Genomic DNA, 23,667 nt, shown 5'->3' with positions numbered 1-23,667 from the left:
GAGACTACGGTAAACTCAGGACATTGCATTGTTTTATTAAGAAACACACGCTGAGTGTACAGCTATTTTCAGTTTCCAGGTTGAATGATTTGATACATTTGGCTCTTTATACCCCTTTAAAAGCAACTTTAAAATATACAGCCCATGCGTTCACCATTGATCACATGGTACGTACACCACACATCAGATTACAGGCTCGGAGACTCTCTCAAACACACAAATCTACAGCACTTATTTTCTTCTGCCAGGAAAAAAAAAAACGTCAGACATGAATATTTATACGGTACATCATCTGCTGTGGTTTGACACCTTTTTTTTTCCTTCCTTTTTTTCAAAATCTAGCACTTTTGGTTTTGATTTCAGTCGAGTCGTGTTGTATCTAATGGAGACATATGTGCAACAACAACAACCTTCCAGTCCTAATGTCAAAGTGCATTGTGACATTCAGTATTCAACACAAAAGTCTACATTTCTTCTGCTGTGCTGTGTGTAATACTGTCAGCGGCATTTGGCAACTGCAAAACAGACCACAAACTCAAATACACACATTCACACTTCAAGTTATTTGCTAATAAAACATTCACAATTTTAGAGGAGTGGTTTATAAATCTACTACTTCAAGGTAGTAAAGCTGTCCAACGTTGACTCTGTGTAGCACATACACATCTCCCTAATGGTTAGGAGGAGTACTTCAAATGCTTGAGAGGAAAAGTAAAAAAAGACAAGACACCTTTGTACAAATCTTGAGAAAAAACAGCTTAAATTTTTCTTACACACTTGAGATGAGCTGATACTTTCTAGTTTTCCAACATTCTTATACGTTACATCACTTGCGATGTCAAAATAAAGACGGTTATAAGGCAAACCTATTCGGCGACGTCACTGACCAGCACTGTATGCATAGGGTGATTACTCATCACCAGGGGCTCATAATGTTCATGAGACCCTTATTCCAGAAAGTGTCATGCGCTGAACACTGCAAATGCAGAGCCACCAGTTTGATCTGAGAATCCACAGGGACACCCACTTTCTCCATCAGTTATTTATGTGGCCTGACCTGGCGGACCACTTTGTCCTCAAACACCTTCCTCATTGTCTTTTCGATCTGCTTGAGGAAGACTTGGGGAATCCGACCACAGAGCGTGTTGACCGTGTCCAGGAACTTGGTCTGGATGGGGTAGAAGAGCGACTGGAACATGTTGTCCTCAAAGGGAAACTGCAGAGACGGAGACATCGGCCCATGTCAGTTTCAAACCCAAAGTTTTGTGCGTTTGTGCGTTTTGTTTTGTTTTGGTTTGATCTAGAACATATCACAGGCTAAATGATATTTACGCATTCGGTTGGCAGGGGTGGGGCGAGCCTCGGTATTAATCATAAATTACGACCCCGCTCGTCTTTAAGAGGCTTATCTCAGCAGAGCAGGGGGGGAACCGACTCTGCTGCCGGAGAAAACAAATTCTAATTTTAAACTGACCCAGATTGTTTCATGAGTGCAAGGGGAGAGAATTTGAAATCACAAAATAAATAGTCATAGCTGTTCTTTTTTTCTGAGCTAAACAATGCTGCTACAGAAACAGGTCTACGTACACTTATATGTAGGATTGCTCCTTTAGTACCTTGTTGGGACACATTTTCATTTGCATGACTTCCACTCTGTATTTTAGCAGCTTTATCAGAGCTAAGCAAGTATTCCTCCAATCGTGACGCCAAGCTATGCTACAGCTTTCAGGCCTTATTGTAGCACAATGGAAATTTGTACTGAGCAAGTGCATCTACCTGAATGTGTGTTTTGCTCCACTGAATTTGAGGTATTTTCCAACAACTACCACATGAGCCTGTGGTGGAAGTGCTATGACCTATCATTGCTTCACTTGATCAGATTCAGCAACATTATTTGCCCCAAAAATGAGGTCAGCTGATTGCCTGCACCGTTGCCTCACAGCAAGAAGGTCCTGAGTTCAATTCCACCATCAGGCCGGGGTGGAGTTTGCATGGGTTCTTTCCTGGTACTCTGGCTTCCTCCCACAGTCCAAAGACATGTAGTTAGTGGGGATAGGTTAATTGGAAAGTGTAAATTGCCCAAAGGTGTAAATGTGAGTGCGAATGGTTGTCTGTGTCTATGTGTTAGCCCTGCGATTCACTATGTCCAGTAGTAGTGTTCCAACTGTGCATCACTGCCATACTGAGTCAGTAAAGCTTGATTTTATATGTGTGAAATCAACATCCTAACTAACTAGTAACTGGAAACTCCTTTCAATCCCCGCACCGCAACCTTCCATGATATTCAAACCATTGTGGTATGCTACAACCTGATGTGTAGCTGCATTTCTCAGGAGGTGCACGTCAGGTTCCTTCAAAACATCAACATGTCCCAGTCCTACAAGACTGCTAAAAAAGACCTACCATTAATTATTTTATTAGTTATCAGTTATTTATTAGTTATTAATCATCTCTGGCTCTCTTCCACGGTGTGTCTTTATTCCATCTTCCTCCCCTCACCCCAACCGGGCGCGGCAGATGGCCGCTTCTCCCTTAGCCAAATTCTGCTGGAGGTGTCTTCCTGTTAAAAGGGAGTTTTTTCTTCCCACTGTTGCTAAAGCTCTTGCTCACAGTGGGTCATTGTTGTTGTTGTTGATTGTTGTTTTTTTATTTTTCTGGTTTTCTTTGTATTATTGTAGGGTGTTTACCGTACAATATAAAGCACCTTGAGGCAACTGCTGTTGCGATTTGGCACAAAACTGAACTGATTATAAACGTTACGTAAGAGGTTGTGGCGTAGGGATAAATGTAAGAAGCATAATTCACACATAACTTTCAGATCCTCCTGGGATACTCACATTATGGATTGCATCATAGACTACTTTAAACGCTGGCTGCTTGTCATCATGATATACGCCACGGTTGCCATGGAGGATGGACACGCCTTCCTCTTCAGCCCCTTTGCAGTTACTACCGTACATACAGTGGTCAGGTCTGTAGTTCCACTGGCATGGAAAGATGAAGAGACGCTCTGGAGGGGGGAACGATGAAATGGTTTCATTTTTTATCAGGCAATTGCATCAATGTGTTTCTTGACGGGGAAACTAAATATGCATCCAGACATACCAGAAGATTATAGAATAAACAGAGTTGGGAAAATAGATCGTTTTAATGTCAGCACAGAGAACAAGAAACCTGCTTCTGCTGTAATAGAGGAGCTGATCATTGAATTGCATGATAAAGATCAATAGAAAAAGAAACACAAATATTGATTAACTTATTTGTTCTGAACCCTCAATAGTGGTGCATTAGCTTAAGGAACATGAGGTCCTTGATTGATATGTACGCTACTACCAGGAGAAAAAGTTTCCTCACCAAGAAAAACACAGATCAGACAAACGCTGATGGACCAACATGAATATATGAATATACTCAGACAGCAGAGAACACAAAGCGCTTAATATACAAAAACAAAACACTCCATTTGGCTCTGAGCAAATGCGAATGATGCCAGCTCTGTTGACGGCTCTGAGCATTTGATGCCTACATCTGGCGACTGCAGCTGGATCTCAGTCTGCTTTCGCCTGCAGCCACAGCCTTGGTGTTTACACAGCCAGATTCATGAAGCAGACTTTAGCAAAAGTGAAAATAAGATGCAATTTTTGGAAACATGTTGATGGTGAGAAGCTGTGGTTTGGGCTGTCTGCAGACTGGTATTTCAAAGTGCACTCATATGCATGGATAAGCAGTTTGGATTAGGCCTTAAACATAACGTAACATAGTGCAATTAATGCATTTCTTATGTATACAGACAAACACACACACACACACACACACACACACACACACACACACTTGAAAAAAGAGCTTGTACCTGGGTTGTAGTGGAAGATGATATTGAGGAGGTCCTGATCTCCCCAGGTGATATGGTTCTTGTATTTCTGGTAGAGTGGATGAAGAAGATCCTCCCAAGACAGGCCAGTAGGGATCATGCTGTTCTGAAATACAAGGATTAATAAAAAGAACAGCTTAAGAGGAGCATTAACAAAAAATAAATAAAAAAATCATCAAAGGCGGAGCACATTTACATTCCCGCTTCCATGTGCAATCTGCTGCCAGTATTAGAGCTGTTAAATTGAGTTCTGAGGGCAGAAGACTGTGATGCTGTCATGGTAATCTGGAAAGCTTTAATCACAGCCCACTCATAGCACTCTGCCTGTCACTTGAGCTCAAGGAAACAGCCCTTCAGAATGCAAATAGGAAATTGCAGCCCACTTTAGCTTTCTACCGATCAGAGTGTGGGGAAATAGTACTGTTTTGACCTTACTTTGAACAGCGTGCTGCGGATCCGTGTGAGATTCATCAGCATGACACCAGAGTTGACGCCCGTGACTCCGTAGAAAGGGTGACGGGCAAACCGGCTGTACCAGCCAATCTTGGGTACCTCGTGCTCTGGGGCCATCGCTGCCAGCTGCGTCCTGTTGAAGGACTTCAGTAGATTCCAGATATCATCCATAGGGCGCAGAAACAGCACATCAGTGTCCACGTAGAGTAAAGAGTCCACGTCCTTCAAGATGACCTGGAAGTACAATTTTAGACGTGAATACAATATTTATGCCAGCGGTCCAACCTTTTTTGCGCCAACGGACCAGTTTATGTCCGACAATATTTTCACGGACCGGCCTTTAAGGTGTCGCGGATAAATACAACAAAATAAAACCAGTACCCCCAAAAAAGATTTATTCATAACACACGGAAAAAGACCCAGGGTAACCGAGTTAACGATAAAAACGATGAAAAATAACAATAAAAACTGATAAAAACCCTGAAAACCATAAATGTCACACCTGAGCCTCAACTCTCACGGCCCAGTACCAAACGACTCATGGACCCGTACCGGTCCGTGGCCCGGGGGTTGAGGACCGCTGGTTTATGCCACACATTATCAATATGTACTAAAAAAAGAATACAGGGAAAATTAACCCCCAAATTCAATTCAATTTTATTTATATAGTACCAAATGCTAACAGCAGTTGCCTCAAAGCACTTTATATTTTAAGTTACAGACCCTACAATAATACAGTTTGTTCGTTTGTCCAGTTGGGCTGGAGGAAAGTTACTGTTAGAGCGGTTGCAAAAAGACTTCGGGTCCTTACAGGTACTCCGGTGCAGTGGTTTGTATCATGTATATCTAATAGTCTCCAATTTGTTTATGTAAATGGAGAGTCCTCTTCAAACACTGAAGTTAAATATGGAGTACCACAGGGTTCTGTGCTAGGACCACTTCTGTTTACATTATACAGGCTTCTCTTAGGCAGTATCATCAGACGGCAAAGCACATATAAATGAATGTCAGTATTAATGAACCCCAACTATCCCAACCAACACGTGAAGCTAGCTATTTCCTTCAAAACATACTGTAGTATCTGTTCTGTAGCAGCAACACAGGCTACTGCTTTATTTTTTCCTGGCTCAGCTGACAGGAAGATGCAGAGGAAGAACGCTAAAGAACAAAGTGGAGGATGCAGTGCACAAGTTTTAGTTCTTCAAGAGGAAATCTGGGTTTCATTACACTGCTACAGGAATGTTGCGTGACTTTACGAAGTCAAACAACGCTACTTGGAAAAACAATTAACCAGCACCAATCCAATCTGTACAAACATACATGGAAGGATAAATGAAACAAAACACAGAACCTGCTGTTCATATACGGAGAGAAACTGTAAATATGTTTTTTCCTTTAAATACCTCACCCATTTGGATACTGGTAAAGATATGTAGCTGCTTTGACTGACACATGTGCTTAAAGAGGATGCTGTAGTTGTGGTTAGACTTGAACCAGAGCTCTCAACAATGTTTTTTATGTTGCTGCCTTTTGAACCTTTTTGCACGGCGACCCTGAGCGGTCAAACGGACTGCAACTTAAGAAAATGTCAATAAAGAGAAAGATGCTGAAAAAACGCATCTTTTTCTCCCCAACAATATCAGTGAGTCCACTGCTTATTCTAAGCACGTCACAGTGCCATCCTTCACATGCCAAAATTGCTTCAATTGTGAGGTTTTTATATTGAACTTCCAATGTGCTTTTGAGTCCTTTTTTGCAGCCTTTTCTATTTGTTTTAATGCATTTGACCTCTCAGGGCCACTGTACTTTTGAGCACAATTAATTGACAAATAGTACAGTTTGCTGTGTGTTCCAGCAAAACCTACTAGAGGATTATACAGCGTTGGCGGGTGAAGTCCAGATATGGTAAGTTACGCCTGAAAATAAAGCCTAATAAAGTGAATAGTGAATGTCTATTGATTGCCTTGCAGCAAGAGAAAAAAAACCCACCTATTGATCTGCCACATGTTCATTACATGGTAAGAACGCTGGCTGTTACTGCAATGAACCGTGTCAGAAAAAGGAAATCAATAGGCGGGTATGAGTCTCACTTGATGGAATTACTGGATTTGTTCTCTGGGGAATTCTTATTTGTTACATAATTGCTGCTGAGAAGGTATGAAATCATCAATAAACAAGCCAGTATCTAGCTGTAATCATCCAGTGAAGAGGATAATAAGATTGTTTAAGTAGAAAAAAGATGGATTAACATTTTTTTCTTAACACCGGCTAATGACATTAAGCATGGTGGGGATATTAGGTGAGATAAGTGTGGCAGGCTTACGGGGAGGAAGAGTCTCTGAGCAGCGCAGGGCTTGAAGAGCTTCTTCCACTCGTCAGCGTTTCCCACCGAGAAGGAGATGGAGTAGATTCTGTACTGGAACTTGGCTGCGACAGAGCGAGGCCACTGGTTCAGCTGAAAGTAAAGCAACATGCGGTGTGTTATGCCAAAAAAAAGGGGTCTAACTGACTTTGAGTAAGGCAGGCTGCGTGAGAAAGAGTCAGGATAAACAACAATTAGACTGAAAGCTAATCTCCCTTTCGCTCTTTTCACAGACTTATCAGCTTGTGCAGGTGGCCATTTCAAACAATGAAGTCACGTCTCCGGCTGCTGATTGGCTCTTTTCGGTACGCGTGCAGCAGCCAGCTGCTATTTTATTAAAACGCAATCATCTAAACAAGGGAAGGCACCATCTTAAAGCATGGCGAGGTTCGCTGAAGCTCGCGTTATCCGACCAGTTAGGCGTTAAATCTCTCCATAATCACCAGTTCAACAGTTTGGCCCTGAGAAGAGCGAGCGAGACAGAGAGAGCGCCACAAGCAGGAGGAGGATAAGAGATCAAGGGAGGTGAGACTAACCTTTCCTGTGGCTCCTTTCTGCTCAAACCTGGCATATGTGTCACATTATTACAGGCCTCAGCTACCACGACTCCCCCCTCATGAGAATTTTCAACACATGGCAGTGATTCACCGCACACAGGAACGCTGGCTCACGGGGCTTTTAGGATTAAGATTCAAAGCTGTTTAAAAGGTACTTCTGCTGATATTTGTGGCCCATCAATTGAAGCAATGTTAAAAGGCTGTTAGTTACAGTATCAGTGGAACTAATCAAAGTCACGCCAACGCACCTCTGCAAAGGTGACTTTGAGGCGGGGGAGGCGGAATAACGCAGCGTGTCTCGGTGATATATTACGCCCCGGCCTTGAGATAAAAGGGTACAAGAGTGAGTAAGAGAGGCTCCGAGTTAGAACTGCTGTGATCTCGGTGTCATCTATTACAAAGAAAGGAGGAGTGTTTAACATGTGCTGTGGTAACTCACAAATCAGAGTAAGATCCTGAACAGCAAAGCAGACAGCAAGGTGCATTGAAAATACAGGTTTTTGGCTCAAAACACATTACGGGGTTCTTACCCTTTCTTTAAACTGCAGGGCCAAGGGGTCCTCAGCAAAAATGTGAAACTTGATCTTCTTTAAGCTGAACAGGAGGGCTGATTTTACCATGGTGAGGGTCTCGTCCAGACGGTTCCCACAAGCCACCACAGCCAAATGCATGACGTCCTCCGCCTTGGTGCGCCTGGTTACGGGTCGGGCTACATTACTCCGTGGTTTACTAGAAAAGAGTAAATGTAGAAGATGAAGCACTGGCAGTCAATTCAATTCAATTCAATTCAATTTTATTTATATAGCGCCAAATCACAACAAATGTCGCCTCAAGGCGCTTCATAGATACAGAGAAAAGCCCAACAATCATATGACCCCCTATGAGCAAGCACTTTGGCGACAGTGGGAAGGAAAAACTCCCTTTTAACAGGAAGAAACCTCCGGCAGAACCAGGCTCAGGGAGGGGCGGCCATCTGCTGTGACCGGTTGGGGTGAGAGAAGGAAGACAGGATAAAGACATGCTGTGGAAGAGAGACAGAGATTAATAACAGATACGATTCAATACAGAGAGGTCTGTTAATACATAGTGAGTGAGAAAGGTGACTGGAAAGGAAAAACTCAATGCATCATGGGAATCCCCCGGCAGCCTACATCTATTGCAGCATAACTAAGGGAGGATTCAGGGTCACCTGGTCCAGCCCTAACTATATGCTTTAGCAAAAAGGAAAGTTTTAAGCCTAATCTTAAAAGTAGAGATAGTGTCTGTCTCCCGAATCCAAACTGGAAGCTGGTTCCACAGAAGAGGGGCCTGAAAACTGAAGGCTCTCCCTCCCATTCTACTTTTAAATACTCTAGGAACAACAAGTAGGCCTGCAGAGCGAGAGCGAAGTGCTCTAATAGGGTGATATGGTACTACAAGGTCATTAAGATAAGATGGGGCCTGATTATTTAAGACCTTGTATGTGAGGAGCAGGATTTTGAATTCAATTCTGGATTTAACAGGAAGCCAATGAAGGGAAGCCAAAACAGGAGAAATATGCTCTCTCTTTCTAGTCCCTGTCAGTACTCTTGCTGCAGCATTTTGGATTAGCTGAAGGCTTTTCAGTGAGTTTTTTGGACATCCTGATAATAATGAATTGCAGTAGTCCAGCCTGGAAGTAATAAATGCATGAACTAGTTTTTCAGCGTCACTCTGAGACAGTCTTGTATAAAAGAAAAACAATAACACCTCAGTATAATGAAATTACTATATCGAGATCAAAAGCTGGCAGTAATTGCAACAAAAGATGTGCCGGATGTCGAGTTTTTCCTCCACCTAGCTGTCCGTTTTAGATTTCAATGGGCCAAGGCCACACGTTTGGGCGGGGTGGGGGTGTATGTGCTGACAATCACAAACCTTGTTCCCCTCACTCATCGCCTGCAAATTGGCCTGCAAGCTGCAGAGCTTGTGAAGAGCAATTTGTGCTCAACAGATGGACCACAGCACAGTGGAACCGAAACATACACAGAAAAATGAAATTACTGAAACGGACGCCATAATTTCAGACTTCCACAAGAGCTCCAACCCATATGGTCTTTGGAAAGCTGACACCTATATTTATATTTCTTGTAAGCCAACATAAACTGATGGCTTTTGGTTATAACTACACATATATCCCCATGAACACCATTTACAAAAATACCCCAAAATAATATGATACTTAAGCACGACCCCTTTAACTTTTTACTTGGTGGGGAAGCCCATAAGTGAATAAATAGATAATAATTATTAAGATAATTCTAAGTTTTTTAACCTTATAAACCCTACGTAATTGTACTGCTGGAACATAGTTCATCACCAAGACAATTTGATGCTAGGTTTTTGTTCAGCAAGATAATATTCACATTTATGCCTTAAAGCAAACGTTGTGATTTGGTGCTATATAAATTAAAGTAAAAATGTTAAATTTTCAATGAAAGTATGCAAATGCCAGAAATAAAATGCTAACCTCGAGCTTTAGCGTGACCTCCTCTTAGCTCCAGTGTTTAGCATGACGGCTGCTTCAGCAGTTTGATTTAGCCACACTATTTAAAAATGTCCTTTATGTTATAGAAAAAAACTAATTAAAAAAAACCAACAACAACAAAACACTGCATATGTAAAATATCAACCCAATTTGAGATTTTTAGATTCATTCTGTCATTTATTTATTCAGCTAAAGGTTTTTACTGAAGATATTACCGTTTATTTTCTACCACACTCAACGGCTACCAAGCTAGCTGCACACAAACCACACCAAAAAAAAACTTGGAAGAAATTTTGAGAGACCCACAGTCAAGTGAAAAACAGCGTTTTCAAAAGATGTACTGTGTAGTCCTGTTATAAAGAAAACTAAGTATACCCTCACTGCTTACATCGGAGTTGTTTACATTTGATTAGCAGGTGCTGCTAATCAAATACATAGCGCGGTGAGCGCCTCTATAAAAGCACAAGTTTTGACAGCTTGCTGGGAGCAAACATTCAGATGTGTGTTAAAACAATGGCACAACCTTTCCAGGAGTCCACACTGGGAATAATTATATCTGTTAAAAAACAAATGCATTCAGCCTTAAGCTCTTTTTGCCACTTGTATGGATGTCAGTATTAATAGTACCGGCTTCTTACTTCAACAACAAAAACATCATTTGGGATTTATATGGATGACAACAGGAGGAAGTGAAGAATTTAAAAAAATAACAAGCAGCTATCCTCCTATTGAAATGAAAGGTCAACTATTTTTCTCAGTCATGTTACATGTGCGCCTCAGTATATCATTTAACAAACACCTTCACACACGTCTACCTCTGCGAGTTCCCACTGGACTTTGCTCTTCCATGTTCAAAGGGAAGGGGGTTCTTTATCGGGTTTAAGCGCTCTCTCTGCAGAGCAGCGCGGCCTAGCCCGCTCTATGATAGGGAAACATTTATGTGATGGGGCAGCCTAAAGTTAAGGTCAACATCATCTATTTTTCTTCTGTGTAAGCACTACATGGGGCCGCTTGTGATAACAATACCTTCAACATGAATGTCGACATAGCCAAAGAGGAAAAAGCTTGGCACCAAAAAAGAACAAAGAACCTTTTGTTTCAACATATAGCTTTTTTTGCTTTTTTTTTCTTTGAGGAGGAGAGCTGGGGAAGGCAAAAAGGAGAAGACAGTTGTAGAAGACATGCATTTCCTCTGCGTCTGAAACAAGCGGGAACCTAGCATAAAATGGATAGGAAGGGAGAAGAGTGAAACTCGACAGGTGGGTTGCAGGGCAGTCCTCAAGCGTGACACTTCGTTTTCTGCATGGGTGCGGGACAATGATGAACTGCAGATTAGGATGAACGAGAAGGTGCTGAGAAATCTGTCCGCCACGCTTCAGGGGCTGATGTTCTGTCAAGGTTGTTGAACACACAACCCATTTCCCCACAGAAAAATGCATTCCCTATCCCCTGCAAGGATGCAATCACGTTGCACTTAGTCATGCAAAATAAATAAAGGCTTTTTTGCATAAACCTGAATGACAAAGACAAAAAAAAAACGACATAAAAAATACATAAATAATGTGTTTGCCACATTAAGCATGGGCTGCTCACATAATGGTTTGTGTCATGGCACCGCTCCTCACATCTGGAAGCAGTCAAAAAGCACAGACGAGGTACAAAAGGACTTGAATTCCTTATCAGCTGCATAGCAGGCACAAGAGGAACCCTTCGCCTACAGAAGCACCACCACCGACCCTTTCACAGCATGCAAGGAGAGGAAAAAGGCAGCACCTCTACAGATAAAAGAAAAATGTACAAGCGCAGAGTAAAGCCTGTCCCAGAGAACACCTTGAAGACATTTAATTAATCCGAATGTAACTCTGTTCTGGACTTCTGACCGATGTGTTCACATTGGTTTGAAGAAGCCCGTCTCAAAGCGGTTAAACAGAATTCAGCTGATTAAAGTTGAGACTATACGACAGAGAGTGCCAGAGCTACTTCTCGGGGCTGATCCGCTGGATTCTTTGCTTGAATTTTATTCAGCTGGGGCACAAGAGAAAACAGAAGAAAACCTCAGATCGCATGTGACCACTCATGAACGATCACCGACGCAGCTGCCAAAAGAATCTGGTTTTATGTGTTCATTTCAGCTGCCCTCTCAGAACATTTGCATTCATCAGCATGCTGAGCAGACCGTGCTAAAATAAACATTAAACGTGTCAGCGCAGTTCTTAAACGACCAAAACGCGCTGACTCAGGCCGGAGATATTCACTTTCACAAACTCTAAAACCCAGTAAGAGATTCATCAGAGAGGCCGATGCAAAGAAACCTGAACAGAGAGCGGCAGGCACGCACTGCTGCCATTATCATATCCTCTTTTCTGTGTCCACCACAAACCTTGACCAAGTTCTCTACATATTAAATGCAAATCAAAGTATTATACAGCAGTAGGATGCACTGGTACTAAATATGGACATTTCTAATAGATTTTTTTTTAAAAAGTGGGACATTGGGACAGTGGTCCAACTTGATTCCCACACATAGACGGTTAAAAAGAAGGAAACGGCTTCTGGGTCTGAAAACTGAAGCCACCTTACAAATGTCTAATAACCAAAATGGCAAGATGGTTGCAAAAGATGGTTGCAAAAGAACTTGGGGTCCTATAAATGTCTATGGGAAAATGGCCCTCGGATTGATGTCTGTAAACAGTAAGTCGCTTATTTCATGCCATACTGAATCGTCTTCTTCATATTTTATGAATCACATGACACAACCCTCTCCATTTATCTCTGCTTTGGACTGGTACTAAAAGTACACTGCCATTCTGCCTAATCATGTTTTCTATACGCGCCTACATGCAACATTCTTATTTATTCACGATATTGTGACAGTTATTGTCAGCAGATGTGACATGTGACCTTGCCATCTCCGAGCAGCTGACGTTAAGTCGGCTAAATAACAAAAACAGCTTGATTACAACTGTTTGATTACATTCTCATACTGTGTGAGTTCTTGAAGCTTCCAAGTCCAGCAATGTTAAACCCGCTAACGCCAGCTAACAGCAGCTAACACTGACAAAAACACCAGCGCTTACTGACAGAAAACGTTGAGGATATCCTCAACATCAGTATATCTGTCAGTGCACAGAAGCGAGCTTCACTGACTCCTCGACTCCTTTTACCTCCTCCAGACTAAAAGGGCTCACTAAAGAGTAATGCTGATCCTACTGTAGCTACGACTACGCTCTGTAATCTATGGAGATTTTCCACACTGCACTTTTAAATTGATTTTTCAAAGTTTTGACATTCTAAACATTGGAAATACACATCTTGTCCCTGGCCTATAGCTTCATGAGATGAGGTGGTAGTGATAGATATGTCATGGGTATGCTGCTGCTTCCTTCAGCAGAGTGATACGGCTGATGGATGTTAGTGGAGAGTTTAGCAAATGCGTGTTTGGTGAGATGTTTACAGTAGGTATCTCCATCTCATATCAGAACATCCCAGATCTTTAAGCATATATGAACTTTTACCAGTAAGAGAAACCAATGGTATATAAGAACCAAAAAAGCACCACGCAAACACCTCTTTTACAGTGATAACAACCATCAAACACCAGCATGGTGAGTTCCTATGCCATGACTGCCTGTGTATCATACACCATTGCAGCTCAAAGACACTTTAGAAATGAAGTGAAAGTTTTTCTAACTTTGGCATGCGTAAATGCGATTAACAGCATAGTCAGTCATGAAAATAAATGCAAATGCGGAGTTGACGTTAAAAGATAAAGGACTTTCTGCGAAAGCTGGAATGTGCGCAAGAAAACTTCCAAAAATGAGTTGAATACACCAATCAGCACCTCCCTGAGCCCACAGGGACATCTTCAAATAGCTTTATTGAGTTGTCCAAAAGTTTAAAAGATTTTTTTCCCTATAATGTCAAACTGCCAGAAACGAGTACAAAGCAAACATCTGGCATCTCTGAGTCCTACTCATCCCAGTAGATCAAAGTTTTCGCGGCTTGGCTGATCAATGAATCAGCTTAGTGCTCAGTAAATGCTTCTATTATTAATCATTTATTATCTTTATTTTTGTCGTTGTTGTCAAGTTCAAAGCTATGACTTTCAAACCCAGCTCTTTACAGATGAGGGATTTTACCCAGCCCCACGCTATCTTTCTGCCTCAGAATGACTCATTTACTGGCAATTTAAAAGTGAGTTAGCCAAACTAAAAGAGAGGCAAAACACAAGCACCCTCTCCAGCCACGTCGGGCTGCACAGGCAAGCAGGGAGATTTCAAAAACCTCTCCGAGCTGAGTGAGTGCTCAGTCATGCAAGATGACATTTTTATAGCTATGCATAATGCCACCGCGAGGCAGTGACTTCTTTACTGGGAAGAATGCTGCTTAGCTATATCTGAAGTGACAGGGCAGGGGATTTGTTTCGACACAGAGTATCAACACCAGTCTCACCCTGCAGATTCACGCTTTAACGCAGTGCAACAAAGCATCTGGAACACACACTGAAAGTAATGAAGACGTCAGAGTGAAGGAACGGGAAAGTTACAGGTAAGGATCGTGAGTCACAGAGCCTGGAACTAAACCCTAATTCTGTTTTTAATTAAGCTGAGGGCGGGGGGCACATTAACCAATCACGCTCTGTTTAAAAATCGTAAAAAAAGGAAAAACACTTCACATTTTGGGCGTGTGGACCTCGCAAGCGTTGGGCGTTTGAAGTGATAAAGACAACAACGCATTATAGCCTCCAGTACGTGTGGGTTGGGACGACATAGAGGACGTTCTTCGCTATTTTTGGCCACAGGAAACGGTGTGATGTGTCAAGAGGAAATTATATGATTAGGGAAAAAAAAAAGGCATGTTTGTCTAATAAGAAAGCTGCACAGGAAATCTGTTCAGCGCTTCAGATTCGCAAACAAAGGGAGAGATACAAGTTATGAAGCATGGATTGAACAGACAGTTGTAATAAAAGAGAGTGTTAACTTAACTCTCCGTTTGTGTCGTTATGATTCTCTATCAGAGCTTTACAGTCTGCAAAGTGCGTCTGCAGACCTGAAAACTACTCCCAAATGTTCCCAGTCCTCTGGCCCGATACTCTCAGCTTGAGCAATGAGACAAAACAAAGTTGTTTTTTAGAGGTTCTGGCAAAGATGCTCAGTGCTCTTCCCCTAATCGCAGCAGTCAGTCTTGAGCATTTTCCAACCTGTTCGTGTTTGTTTAATGGCCACCGGTGACCCCTTCCACCCCATCTTCCTTATCAGCGTGCAGCACACATGGAGGAGCGTGGTTTCTGCAAAGACGCAAAGGTCCTTTCACGGCGTAACGCCTTGATGGCTTTTATCTGCCGAACAGTGTCCCCAACCTTGAGTACGGCTATGGAGTGGAATACATATTACAGCAACCTGCCGGCGTGGGTAATCTCCACAGTCACATAGTGGCCATTATGGCACAGCTGGCATGCAAGACAGGAGGAAATGCAAGGCTGAAATTAGAAAGCTGGAAGACAACATGCCCTCAATCTTAAACACAAATAGCAGCTGACGATATCTGAGATACTGCCACGGTGCTGATTTATTCAGGTCATCTGTCTTTGTGGCAGCTTCTTTGTAACAAACGAAAATAAAAATCACACCTGATAAGCTTTTCTGTAAATAGTTCTAGCAGACTACTTCCCATAATGTCTGACTCATGTTCAAGTGAAACCAAATGGGAGCCCAGGCTGCTCCGTACACAGTAGAAGCCTTTATGAAGTGCACTTTGTGTCTTTCAAGGTGACCTTTTACCCCATTTAACACCAACAGAGGACTGAGACCATGCGCCGCTTTCACACATAATAAGGCACAAATGATCGAGATGTTGAGCTCACGTGACAGTTCATCACCCTGTTGTGCTTTGTGTTTGATCTCCTCTTTGAAAACACTTCCACCTAACCACATCAGTCAAGCTCTCTGGCCATATTTCAGCCACATACTTTAGAAACTCGTGTCTGCAACAGCGAAAAAAGAGAACATTAAAGCAGCCCAGCAGATGCATGATGGGGTGTCCTTTAAAAGATCTGGCTTTTGTGAAGCCTGCGTCCTTGAGCACAACGTAGGCAGTTTGATAGATGAGGATAAGGCTCACTCAAAGCACGATTATAACCCGACACCCTCACTTTGAAACTTCCCCGAGGCTAGGAAAGATGGGGATGAGAAAGCGGAGACGTTCATTTAGGGAGAGCCTTGAGGAAATCGGCTCTTAAACGGAAACACCCCCCACCCCCCTCACTCCTCACCTCTTTACATTCACGCTGGCCCCTCTACTAATTGGTCTCCCCTGTTTTCGTCCCTTAAGAGGCTCTTCCGGACGCACGCCGACTCCTGCGGGCGATTTCCTCGGAAACTTTGCAACAACATTGTGCTCGAGCTGGGAGGGCGACTGGGAAGAGCTGCTGTCCTCCTCCGGCTCCTCTCCAACTTCTTTCAACAGCGGATCATCCGCGGCGTTGCCCCCCAAAAAGTACAAAAGTAAGAAAACTCCAAAACACACGGCGATCACAACTACTTTGCAGTGGATCCGCATGGTGAGAGCAACTTGTTGCGGTTGGAAGAGGCGGTCGGGACTGCGCTCATGTCTGCGGCGGAGGGAGGGCAGCGCGAGCTGACATTTTCTTACCGCTCCCCGCTCGCATTTTTCCGCAGATGATGATGGAGAGCGGAGTGCTGCTTCTCATCGTCCATAGAGGATTATACGGCGGAGGCGTGGCTTCCCCAGCCTTGCCGTAATGATTGAAGTAATAGCGCCACACGATATTTCGACCAGACCTAAAGTATCTGAAATGTCTGTCTGTTTTATTACGCCACAGCTTACCTTCCTGAGGCAATGCTTATGCTTATGCTTAAATCTTAATGAATGCAATAGATTAACGATGGTGTCAGACTAGCTGCTGATTTGGCCATGGGAGTAATTTCATTCAGGGGATGCGAATTTTCAGCGAATTTAACTCGCGGTGCTACACTAGAACTGAGGGTTAAATATTCAATGTAAATATTCGTGGTGCTTTCTTTCTTGTGTATGATCGGCAGAATCCCTGTCTTTGTGTTCCTTATTTATGTATTTATTTTACATAGACATTTAATGTAAAACCATTAATGAAAGTTAAATCAGCTCTGACTTTGGGTTTCACAGATCCTGTATTTAAAACCACGCTTAGCTAAAAGTGCTTCAGATGACTGGGGATAGAAGAGGACAAACAAAAATGATCTGCTAGAATAATAAGTTTGCATTGACAAGGGAGTGTTTCTCTTTGTGTCACACCACCTACAGTGGAGGTGCTTTCATCATGTCCAAAATTAAGGGAATGAAAAATAGATAAACATGTGCGTCACTTAAGCAGTTAAATTATTATTATTATTATTATTATTATTATTATTATTATTATTATTATTATTATTATTATTTATTTATTTATTTTAATATTTGAAATAATAATATTAATTAAAGTATCAAGGGTGGCTAAATGTCTTCATTGTCCCCAATTTCAGCATATATCTACTAATATATAAGTTATAAATGATTTTAAATAAATTGATTATTATGTCATCTTCTGACAAAACCTTAGATTTTTCATTTCAATTGTTGACAGTAATGATTTTTTTAAATCAGCACTTTTTAACTGCCGTTTTCAACTCTGTATTACGGTAAAAGATGGACGCCACATCAAAGAGCAGCCAGCACTGCTTTTTGGGATAAGTCACAGTATTTGGGGTGAGTGTGGCTGCGTGTTAACTTTTTTCAACATGCGTTGTTTCAGCGATTTACTTGAACGTATTCGCCAGTCAGTTTTCAATAAATACAGCAGATTAAAAGTCGTGTTGTAGCGGCTAGTACTACTGCGTGCTACATCAGCCCCAGACATGTGTTAGCTTGCTATACAGGCTAGTAGCATGCTAACCACGAGCGGAACTTCGTTTAAAAATTTGTCAAAATTGTTTGGCATAAAGGTTATCAACACCGCACTCGCCTCATTGACTAGCACTTAATGTCGCGTAATTGTTATGGTGTGAGGTTAAATTCGGGCTGTTAGAAAGCTAATAAACAACAAGTTTTTGAATAAAAAAATGTTTATTGTTTATGCACTGTGTATGTACATACCCAATTCGTATTTCGCTCTTAGACTGCGGTAATGTTACGTTAATGAATTGCTTACAGATTATTAAGAAATGAATTTCAGCTGTCACACCGGAGACAAGTTTTTCGTTGCAGCTTCAAGAACATGATAAGGCAAAATTGAGAGATCTCACGTGTTTGACAAAAAGCAGTACCAGTTTAAATGTCCAGATTTCTTTAACGTAGTTTGGTGTGATACTGCGTCTAGGCGACCGAAAACATGAAGGAGGACTTAAAAGCTAGCATTAAGCCACCATAAAGACCCCTTTTGTAAGTTACTAAAGATACAAGAAGCTGCCCGTTATGTTTGACGTGACCTGTGTTGACAGTTTTCACTGTCAGTGGGACGTACGTGGTCTGGTCACGTGGTCAGCAACATTTAATAGAGTTATCCACCAGGTGGCATGCTATAATCAGCTGCCCCGTGTTAACACGGTCGGGCATGCATTCCTATACAGTGAAATTGACGCTTATGTCATTTCTGTAATTTATGCTACAGAGCAGTATTACATCATCATTCAAGATGATAACGCCTGCGTTTGACCTGAGCCAAGAGCCTGACCACCTGATCCTCAGCATCCGTGTGCCCTACACCAGAACGTCAGACTTTGACCTTTACATTGATGGAACAGATTTAAAGTTTTTTGCAAAGCCCTACTTTCTGAGGTGAGTTAAGCAATGTGCAGTTAATTGTTTCAAATGGCACCACCTACACCGGGCCTAAATTAATCTTCAGAATGTTTGTTTGTTTTTTTAATCGCAATGTTGAACTTAAAAGGGATGTAATATTTGATTTTCAGGCTAACTCTTCCTGGAAGAATTATAGAGGATGGAAGGGAAAAGGCAAAGTTTGACATAGATAAAGGTAGGTCGCACGGCATTAACAGCATGACGCAAATCAAAAGCTTGCTTGGGTGCTTTAATTGGGTACCAGAGGACCACCTCCCCCTTTGTAAAGTTCCTGCTTGTGAATGTCTCTCACTCTGCAATGAATAAAATATCAGCACTTGATGAGGCAAGAGGGGGAAAAAGCAACTGTTGTCTTTTCCATTGTTTAAAAAAAAGCTTCTTGTTAAAAAAAAAAAACATGCAACATTTCTTTTCAGTATCAAACATCTAATCTGATGATATTAACCACTGAATTATACCATAATTTCCAATAATCCAGAAACTGAATAGGAGCTGCGAGGAGGCTTCGTAGACTGAATGACGATTCAGACACAAGACCTCTGGTATGAAACACAGTGTCCCTGTGTGGAGGGATACACAGAGTGTTTCAAGTACTTGGGAGAACCTGTCACTGTCCCGTTGCACATATTCACTTGTTGTATGGCCCCGTTTTTCTTTTTGTAGGAGCCTGGCTGTGTGTTTGGGTGCTTTGTCAGGCTGCAGATTTTATTTGTGACCAATTAACTGCTTTCCAAGTTTAGCTGAGATGATGTTAGCTCATAACCAGCTGTTGTTGTTTAGCCGGCTCGTTGTCAGCTGTCTGGAGACAGGAGGGTCGCACGTCTAATCTGCTGACGATAAAAAAAACAAATTCAAATTTTATTTGTCACATACACAGTACGATATGCAGTGAAATGCTTACACAACTGCTCGTGACCTAAAGAAAAAAGAAAAGGCTATGAATAAGATAGGAAATAAATATGAAAATTAAAAAGGGTAAATTTAACTAGGAAGGAATAAAATAAAATATAAAAATTTAAGTTAAAAATGAAATAACTGTACAACACAAATTAGAATGAAGGGTAAATTTAACTGGGAAAGAATAAGATAAAATATATAAATTAAAGTTGAAAATAAAATAACTGTGCAACAAAATACACAATACACAGTATAGAAATATATAAGAATGTATGAGAAATATATATATATATATATATATATATATATATATATATATATATATATATATATATATATATATATATTCACACACACAATAACAGCAGCTGTACAAGTATTAAATGGAAATGAAGAAATATAATGTCTAGTGTTGTGTAATCCACATTAAGTGTCTTGTGCAGTGCAAATATGCTTAAAGTGATTTAAGTGATGAAGTGAAAACAATGTCCAGAATGTCCAGTGTGTGTGTACGAACCATATGTGTGGGTCAGTACTGTGCGGTGGTGTGATTGAGAGACCATATCGCCTGCGGGAAGAAGCTCCTCCTCAGTCTCTCTGTGTTGGTCTTCAAGGAGCGGAATCGCTTTCCTGACCTCAACAGAGAGAAGAGTCCGTTGTTGGGATGACTGAGGTCCTTCACGATCTTCCTGGCCTTGGTCCAGCACCGCCTGCTGTAGATTGAGTGCAGGTCAGGGAGCTCGGAGCGGATGGTGCGCTCAGCTGATCGCAAAACTGCAATAATATTGGGAATACATAAGCACGGTTTTGTGTTTTTCAGCCCGACTTCCGTTCAGGACATGAGGCTTGAGGTGAGGAGGAAGAGGCTGTGGTAGAGATGAATGAGAGAGACATGATGAGAAAGAGATGATGAAAATATGCACAGATAGATGTTAAATGGTCATGTATAGCTTGAAATGGATACTTTTCATTTAAAGATCACAAATAACTTCTGAGTCATACTATGACTGTGGCCAGTGTATAGCCACATACATAAAATGCGATTAACACGTTAGCTTTATGGATTCTTTCTAAATTTATTAGAAGGCATCAGTTTGCTGGAAGATGTAATAATGCACGAATCAATGTATAAAAAACCAAAGAAAACTTACTGTACCTTTAAGATATTCACCATGGGGGAATGAAATGTCAAAGCAAAAATGTGGCAGCAGCATGCTATGAAATGTCTGTTTGAGGTGTCTATGTGAACACAACTTACAAGTGGTACTTTTGGTAAATGCTAAGGTTGTAGACTGTATTATGTATGTACATAGTTTACTACAGCCATGCTTTCTTTGCATTTACTGGCTTTACAGAGCATTAGACCCTAATCAAGACTTGTGGAAATCTGAAATAAATTGAGGTGCACACATCCTGGTTGTCTGTGTGAGTTTTGTTTACCTTTGCAAAGGGGTTAGACAAAAGTACAGACAGCATGACAGCAGTCTGCATGTTTCTGACAAAGAGGGATTGTAACCGTAGAATATTTGTTGTCACAAGCTATCTGTCTGCCATGGTCACAGAATACATTCAGAACGTCGTGTACAAAAGATAACTCTCAGAAAATGTGTGATGTATCTGAAAGATAACGTGGAGACAGAATAAGGCAGTATGGAGCTTTTCATTCAACAAGGTCAGCTTGACACAGAAGTAGTGGTCTTACGATTTTTTTTATTGGAGACAGTTGGTAACACGACGTCTTTTGTTAATTCAGGATGTGATGTGATTTCTTTGTTTCTGCTTCAGAGTGTGAGCGCACTTGAGGGTTTTTTGTCACATCGTTTGACCCTTCTGTCATATATTTGCTTTACCCCTTTAGTGTGATTGTTTTTTTTTAAGGATAACTCAGAAATTTGAGCAGAAGAAGAGGCTGGATTCAACATATAATCACAGACTCAGTTCTAATTTAACATGGAAAACGTGGGAGCGATTGTCTTAATGTTCCCAGGGAAATGTTTTGGTTTTATTGCTTGAGCAGTGGTGTTTCATGCATTAGAGCTCAGAAAGCCTCATTTAAACATGTTATGAATATGCAATTTTTCCTGTCAGCTGAGATCTAGATCACTTTTAGAACATGTGATTCTATGACAATGTGGCACTTCCTGTAGATTTTAAACCGAACCTCTGTGTTCAGCACACGTTACCTTGGTAATCTTTTTAGGTGGAAAAAATGAGATTCACAGTATAAATGTTCTTGCTTTAAACCTGCTGGCTCTCTGAGGACTTTGCTGTGTGGAGCTTGAGTCTTGTCCCTCTTGGGCTTCCTCCCACAGCCCAAAGACATGCATGCTAGTTTAGTCGGTGAGTCTAAATTGGCTGTAGGTGTGGCCATGAGTCCGCCTCTCTGTGTTAGCCTTGTGATGACCGAGCAGACAGACCTCACATCTTGTGCTGTGACAGCTGAGATAGGCTCTGACCTTCTCCTCTCTGCCTCTCCTTTTAATGACTCCAGATTGGGTGAAGAAGGGTGTTAAGTGGATATCAAAAATACATTTTTTTTTCATACTTTAGAAAACCAATTTTGTTTATGTTTGATTGTATTTAGACTTCATGGCATATTGTGACAAAATTCTGGCTGTGTTTGCTTCACATGATGTTGGTGATGATGTTGCACTGTCACAGTTCCAGTAGCAGTCACCGATTGTACCTCGGGGCATCTCCCCTTTATGCTTCAGTCATTCAATAAATGGTAAATTAGCCTTAGCTGGTCATGTTATTTTATCCCATTTAAATGGATGCTGGAGCCATGTTTAATGTCATAATGATTACAGAGTGCAGGAAGCTCTGTTGCATTGACTGTGACAGCTCATGTGGGATTTTCTTTAACTCTTTAATGAGCAAATCATAATGCTTATGAGTGTGATGTTGACTACTTCCCATCACTGTGGTCTGTCTTTGACGTTCCTTTGCCCATAATCAGTCATAATGAAGCCGTCTTTACGCAGACATCTGCCTTATGGACTCTGACACCTCGTTGCCTGTCTGTCAGCATGGCCCCAGTTAACACGCAGCGTCTAAATAAGCCTGTAACATCTGCTAATAAAGCTCCGCTAATGAGTGTCCTTGTTTAGACTTATAATGAGCAATCATTAAGATCCCTCTTCCGGGCTCTCCATTCTGCAAGGCCTGCAACTCGAGCAATTAGTCATCTCCCATTGTAAAGCACTTCAAAGCCCTAACGCTTGGGTGCATTGAAAGTTTATGAGGTCTTTAGGCAACCATCAGATTATCTCTGCGTCGTTGCCAAGCCGTTCAAATCATCAATCATGTGTTGCCTATTTAGTTTTAATAGCGGTTCTGTGAAGCAGCTCCTGGAGTATGAGGCACGGTGCGGACAGATGGCCTGGTTGATCAGCAATGGTTTGTTGTAGAAACATGCATGGGAATCAGTGACTTCAGTAATCCATGATTTGAGTTGGATTTGATGCTGGATGGTGTCAGGTATTTGTCATGTTGTTAGGCAGGACTTAAGATCTTCTCTGATATTTATTGTGGTGTCTCTTTTAAAATGTCTGTGATCTAAATTCTCATCTAAAAGTTACCTCAGCGCAGTGTGAAGTCTAAAAGCAGCTTTGTTTGGCTCATCAACAGTCACACGCACTCAGTCTAAAATGTTATGAAATGCAGGAAAGCAAGTAAATACTCATTTGAGGAATGCTAATTATCTAGCTTTGCGGGTCAGCTAATCATAGCTACAATTTTAATCATTCCTTATTATGATTTTTCTTCCCCAAAGGAAACTGCAGGTTTTGAAAAATCTTTAAAAAAAACATTGAATTAAGGTACAGAACAGTCTCTCTCACCCTGGGTAGGGAGTAGTGTCGGTTGGAAAACAGTTTCTGTGTCTGGCTGGAGGCTGTTTAGATGTTGTGTACTTCTTGTGATCTAAAGTATGGAGACATTGGACTGTGTGGGCAGTGGCTGCCTTTCCACTGCAGGGTGGGAAAAACAGTCTGCTTGTTGCGACTGTGGAGCCCTACTCAGTAGGTTTTTCAGGCATGCTCACAAGTACATACTCCACAGTAGGTGCTTTTTCCTACAGCGGCAGTTCAAGCCCTTTCACACACTCTGCCAGTGTGTGAAAGGGGGGTCTGCTCGCCAGGAGGGTCGTGAGGTCAATGTATGTGCAGGTGCATCTTTGTGTTTT

At 41.6% G+C, this 23,667-nt stretch overlaps 2 protein-coding genes across 5 annotated transcripts in view; one reads left to right on the top strand and one right to left on the bottom strand.

The window, feature by feature from the left end:
- Window positions 1–14: 14 nt before the first annotated feature.
- On the bottom strand, window positions 15–16,471 carry gxylt2 (glucoside xylosyltransferase 2). The gene is made up of 7 exons (XM_085158420.1): window positions 16,021–16,471; window positions 7,774–7,972; window positions 6,648–6,779; window positions 4,307–4,558; window positions 3,854–3,977; window positions 2,838–3,010; window positions 15–1,216 (listed from the first exon to the last, which is right to left on the bottom strand). Exons 1-7 carry the CDS (start codon window positions 16,305–16,307, stop codon window positions 1,040–1,042), a joined length of 1,344 nt encoding a protein of 447 aa, XP_085014546.1. The 5' UTR covers window positions 16,308–16,471; the 3' UTR covers window positions 15–1,039.
- Window positions 16,145–23,667, top strand: part of shq1 (SHQ1, H/ACA ribonucleoprotein assembly factor) — a 47,761-nt gene continuing 40,238 nt past the window's right edge. For 2 of the 4 annotated variants that reach the window (XM_085158416.1, XM_085158419.1), the window contains exons 1-2: window positions 18,385–18,560; window positions 18,695–18,759. In XM_085158416.1, the coding sequence (XP_085014542.1) occupies window positions 18,385–18,560; window positions 18,695–18,759 (241 nt within the window). Of the gene's footprint in view, window positions 16,253–17,401; window positions 17,493–18,384; window positions 18,561–18,694; window positions 18,760–23,667 lie in introns of those variants that run through there. The other 2 variants (XM_085158418.1, XM_085158417.1) reach the window with 2 other exon arrangements.

Source organism: Neolamprologus multifasciatus, chromosome 5, assembly GCF_963576455.1.
Source record: "Neolamprologus multifasciatus chromosome 5, fNeoMul1.2, whole genome shotgun sequence".
Lineage (NCBI taxonomy): Eukaryota > Metazoa > Chordata > Actinopteri > Cichliformes > Cichlidae > Neolamprologus > Neolamprologus multifasciatus.
Note: the sequence above shows the minus strand (reverse complement) of the source record. Positions and strands in the feature narration are given on the sequence as shown.

Coding starts and splice junctions, on each gene's coding strand:
- gxylt2 (XM_085158420.1), bottom strand. CDS start 16,307: ATGCGGATCCACTGCAAAGTAGTTGTGATCGCCGTGTGTTTTGGAGTT. Junction 7,973..16,020: donor GCCAGCGTGAATGTAAAGAG/GTGAGGAGTGAG, acceptor ACTCTTTTCTAG/TAAACCACGGAGTAATGTAG. Junction 6,780..7,773: donor CCCTGCAGTTTAAAGAAAGG/GTAAGAACCCCG, acceptor CTTTACTTTCAG/CTGAACCAGTGGCCTCGCTC.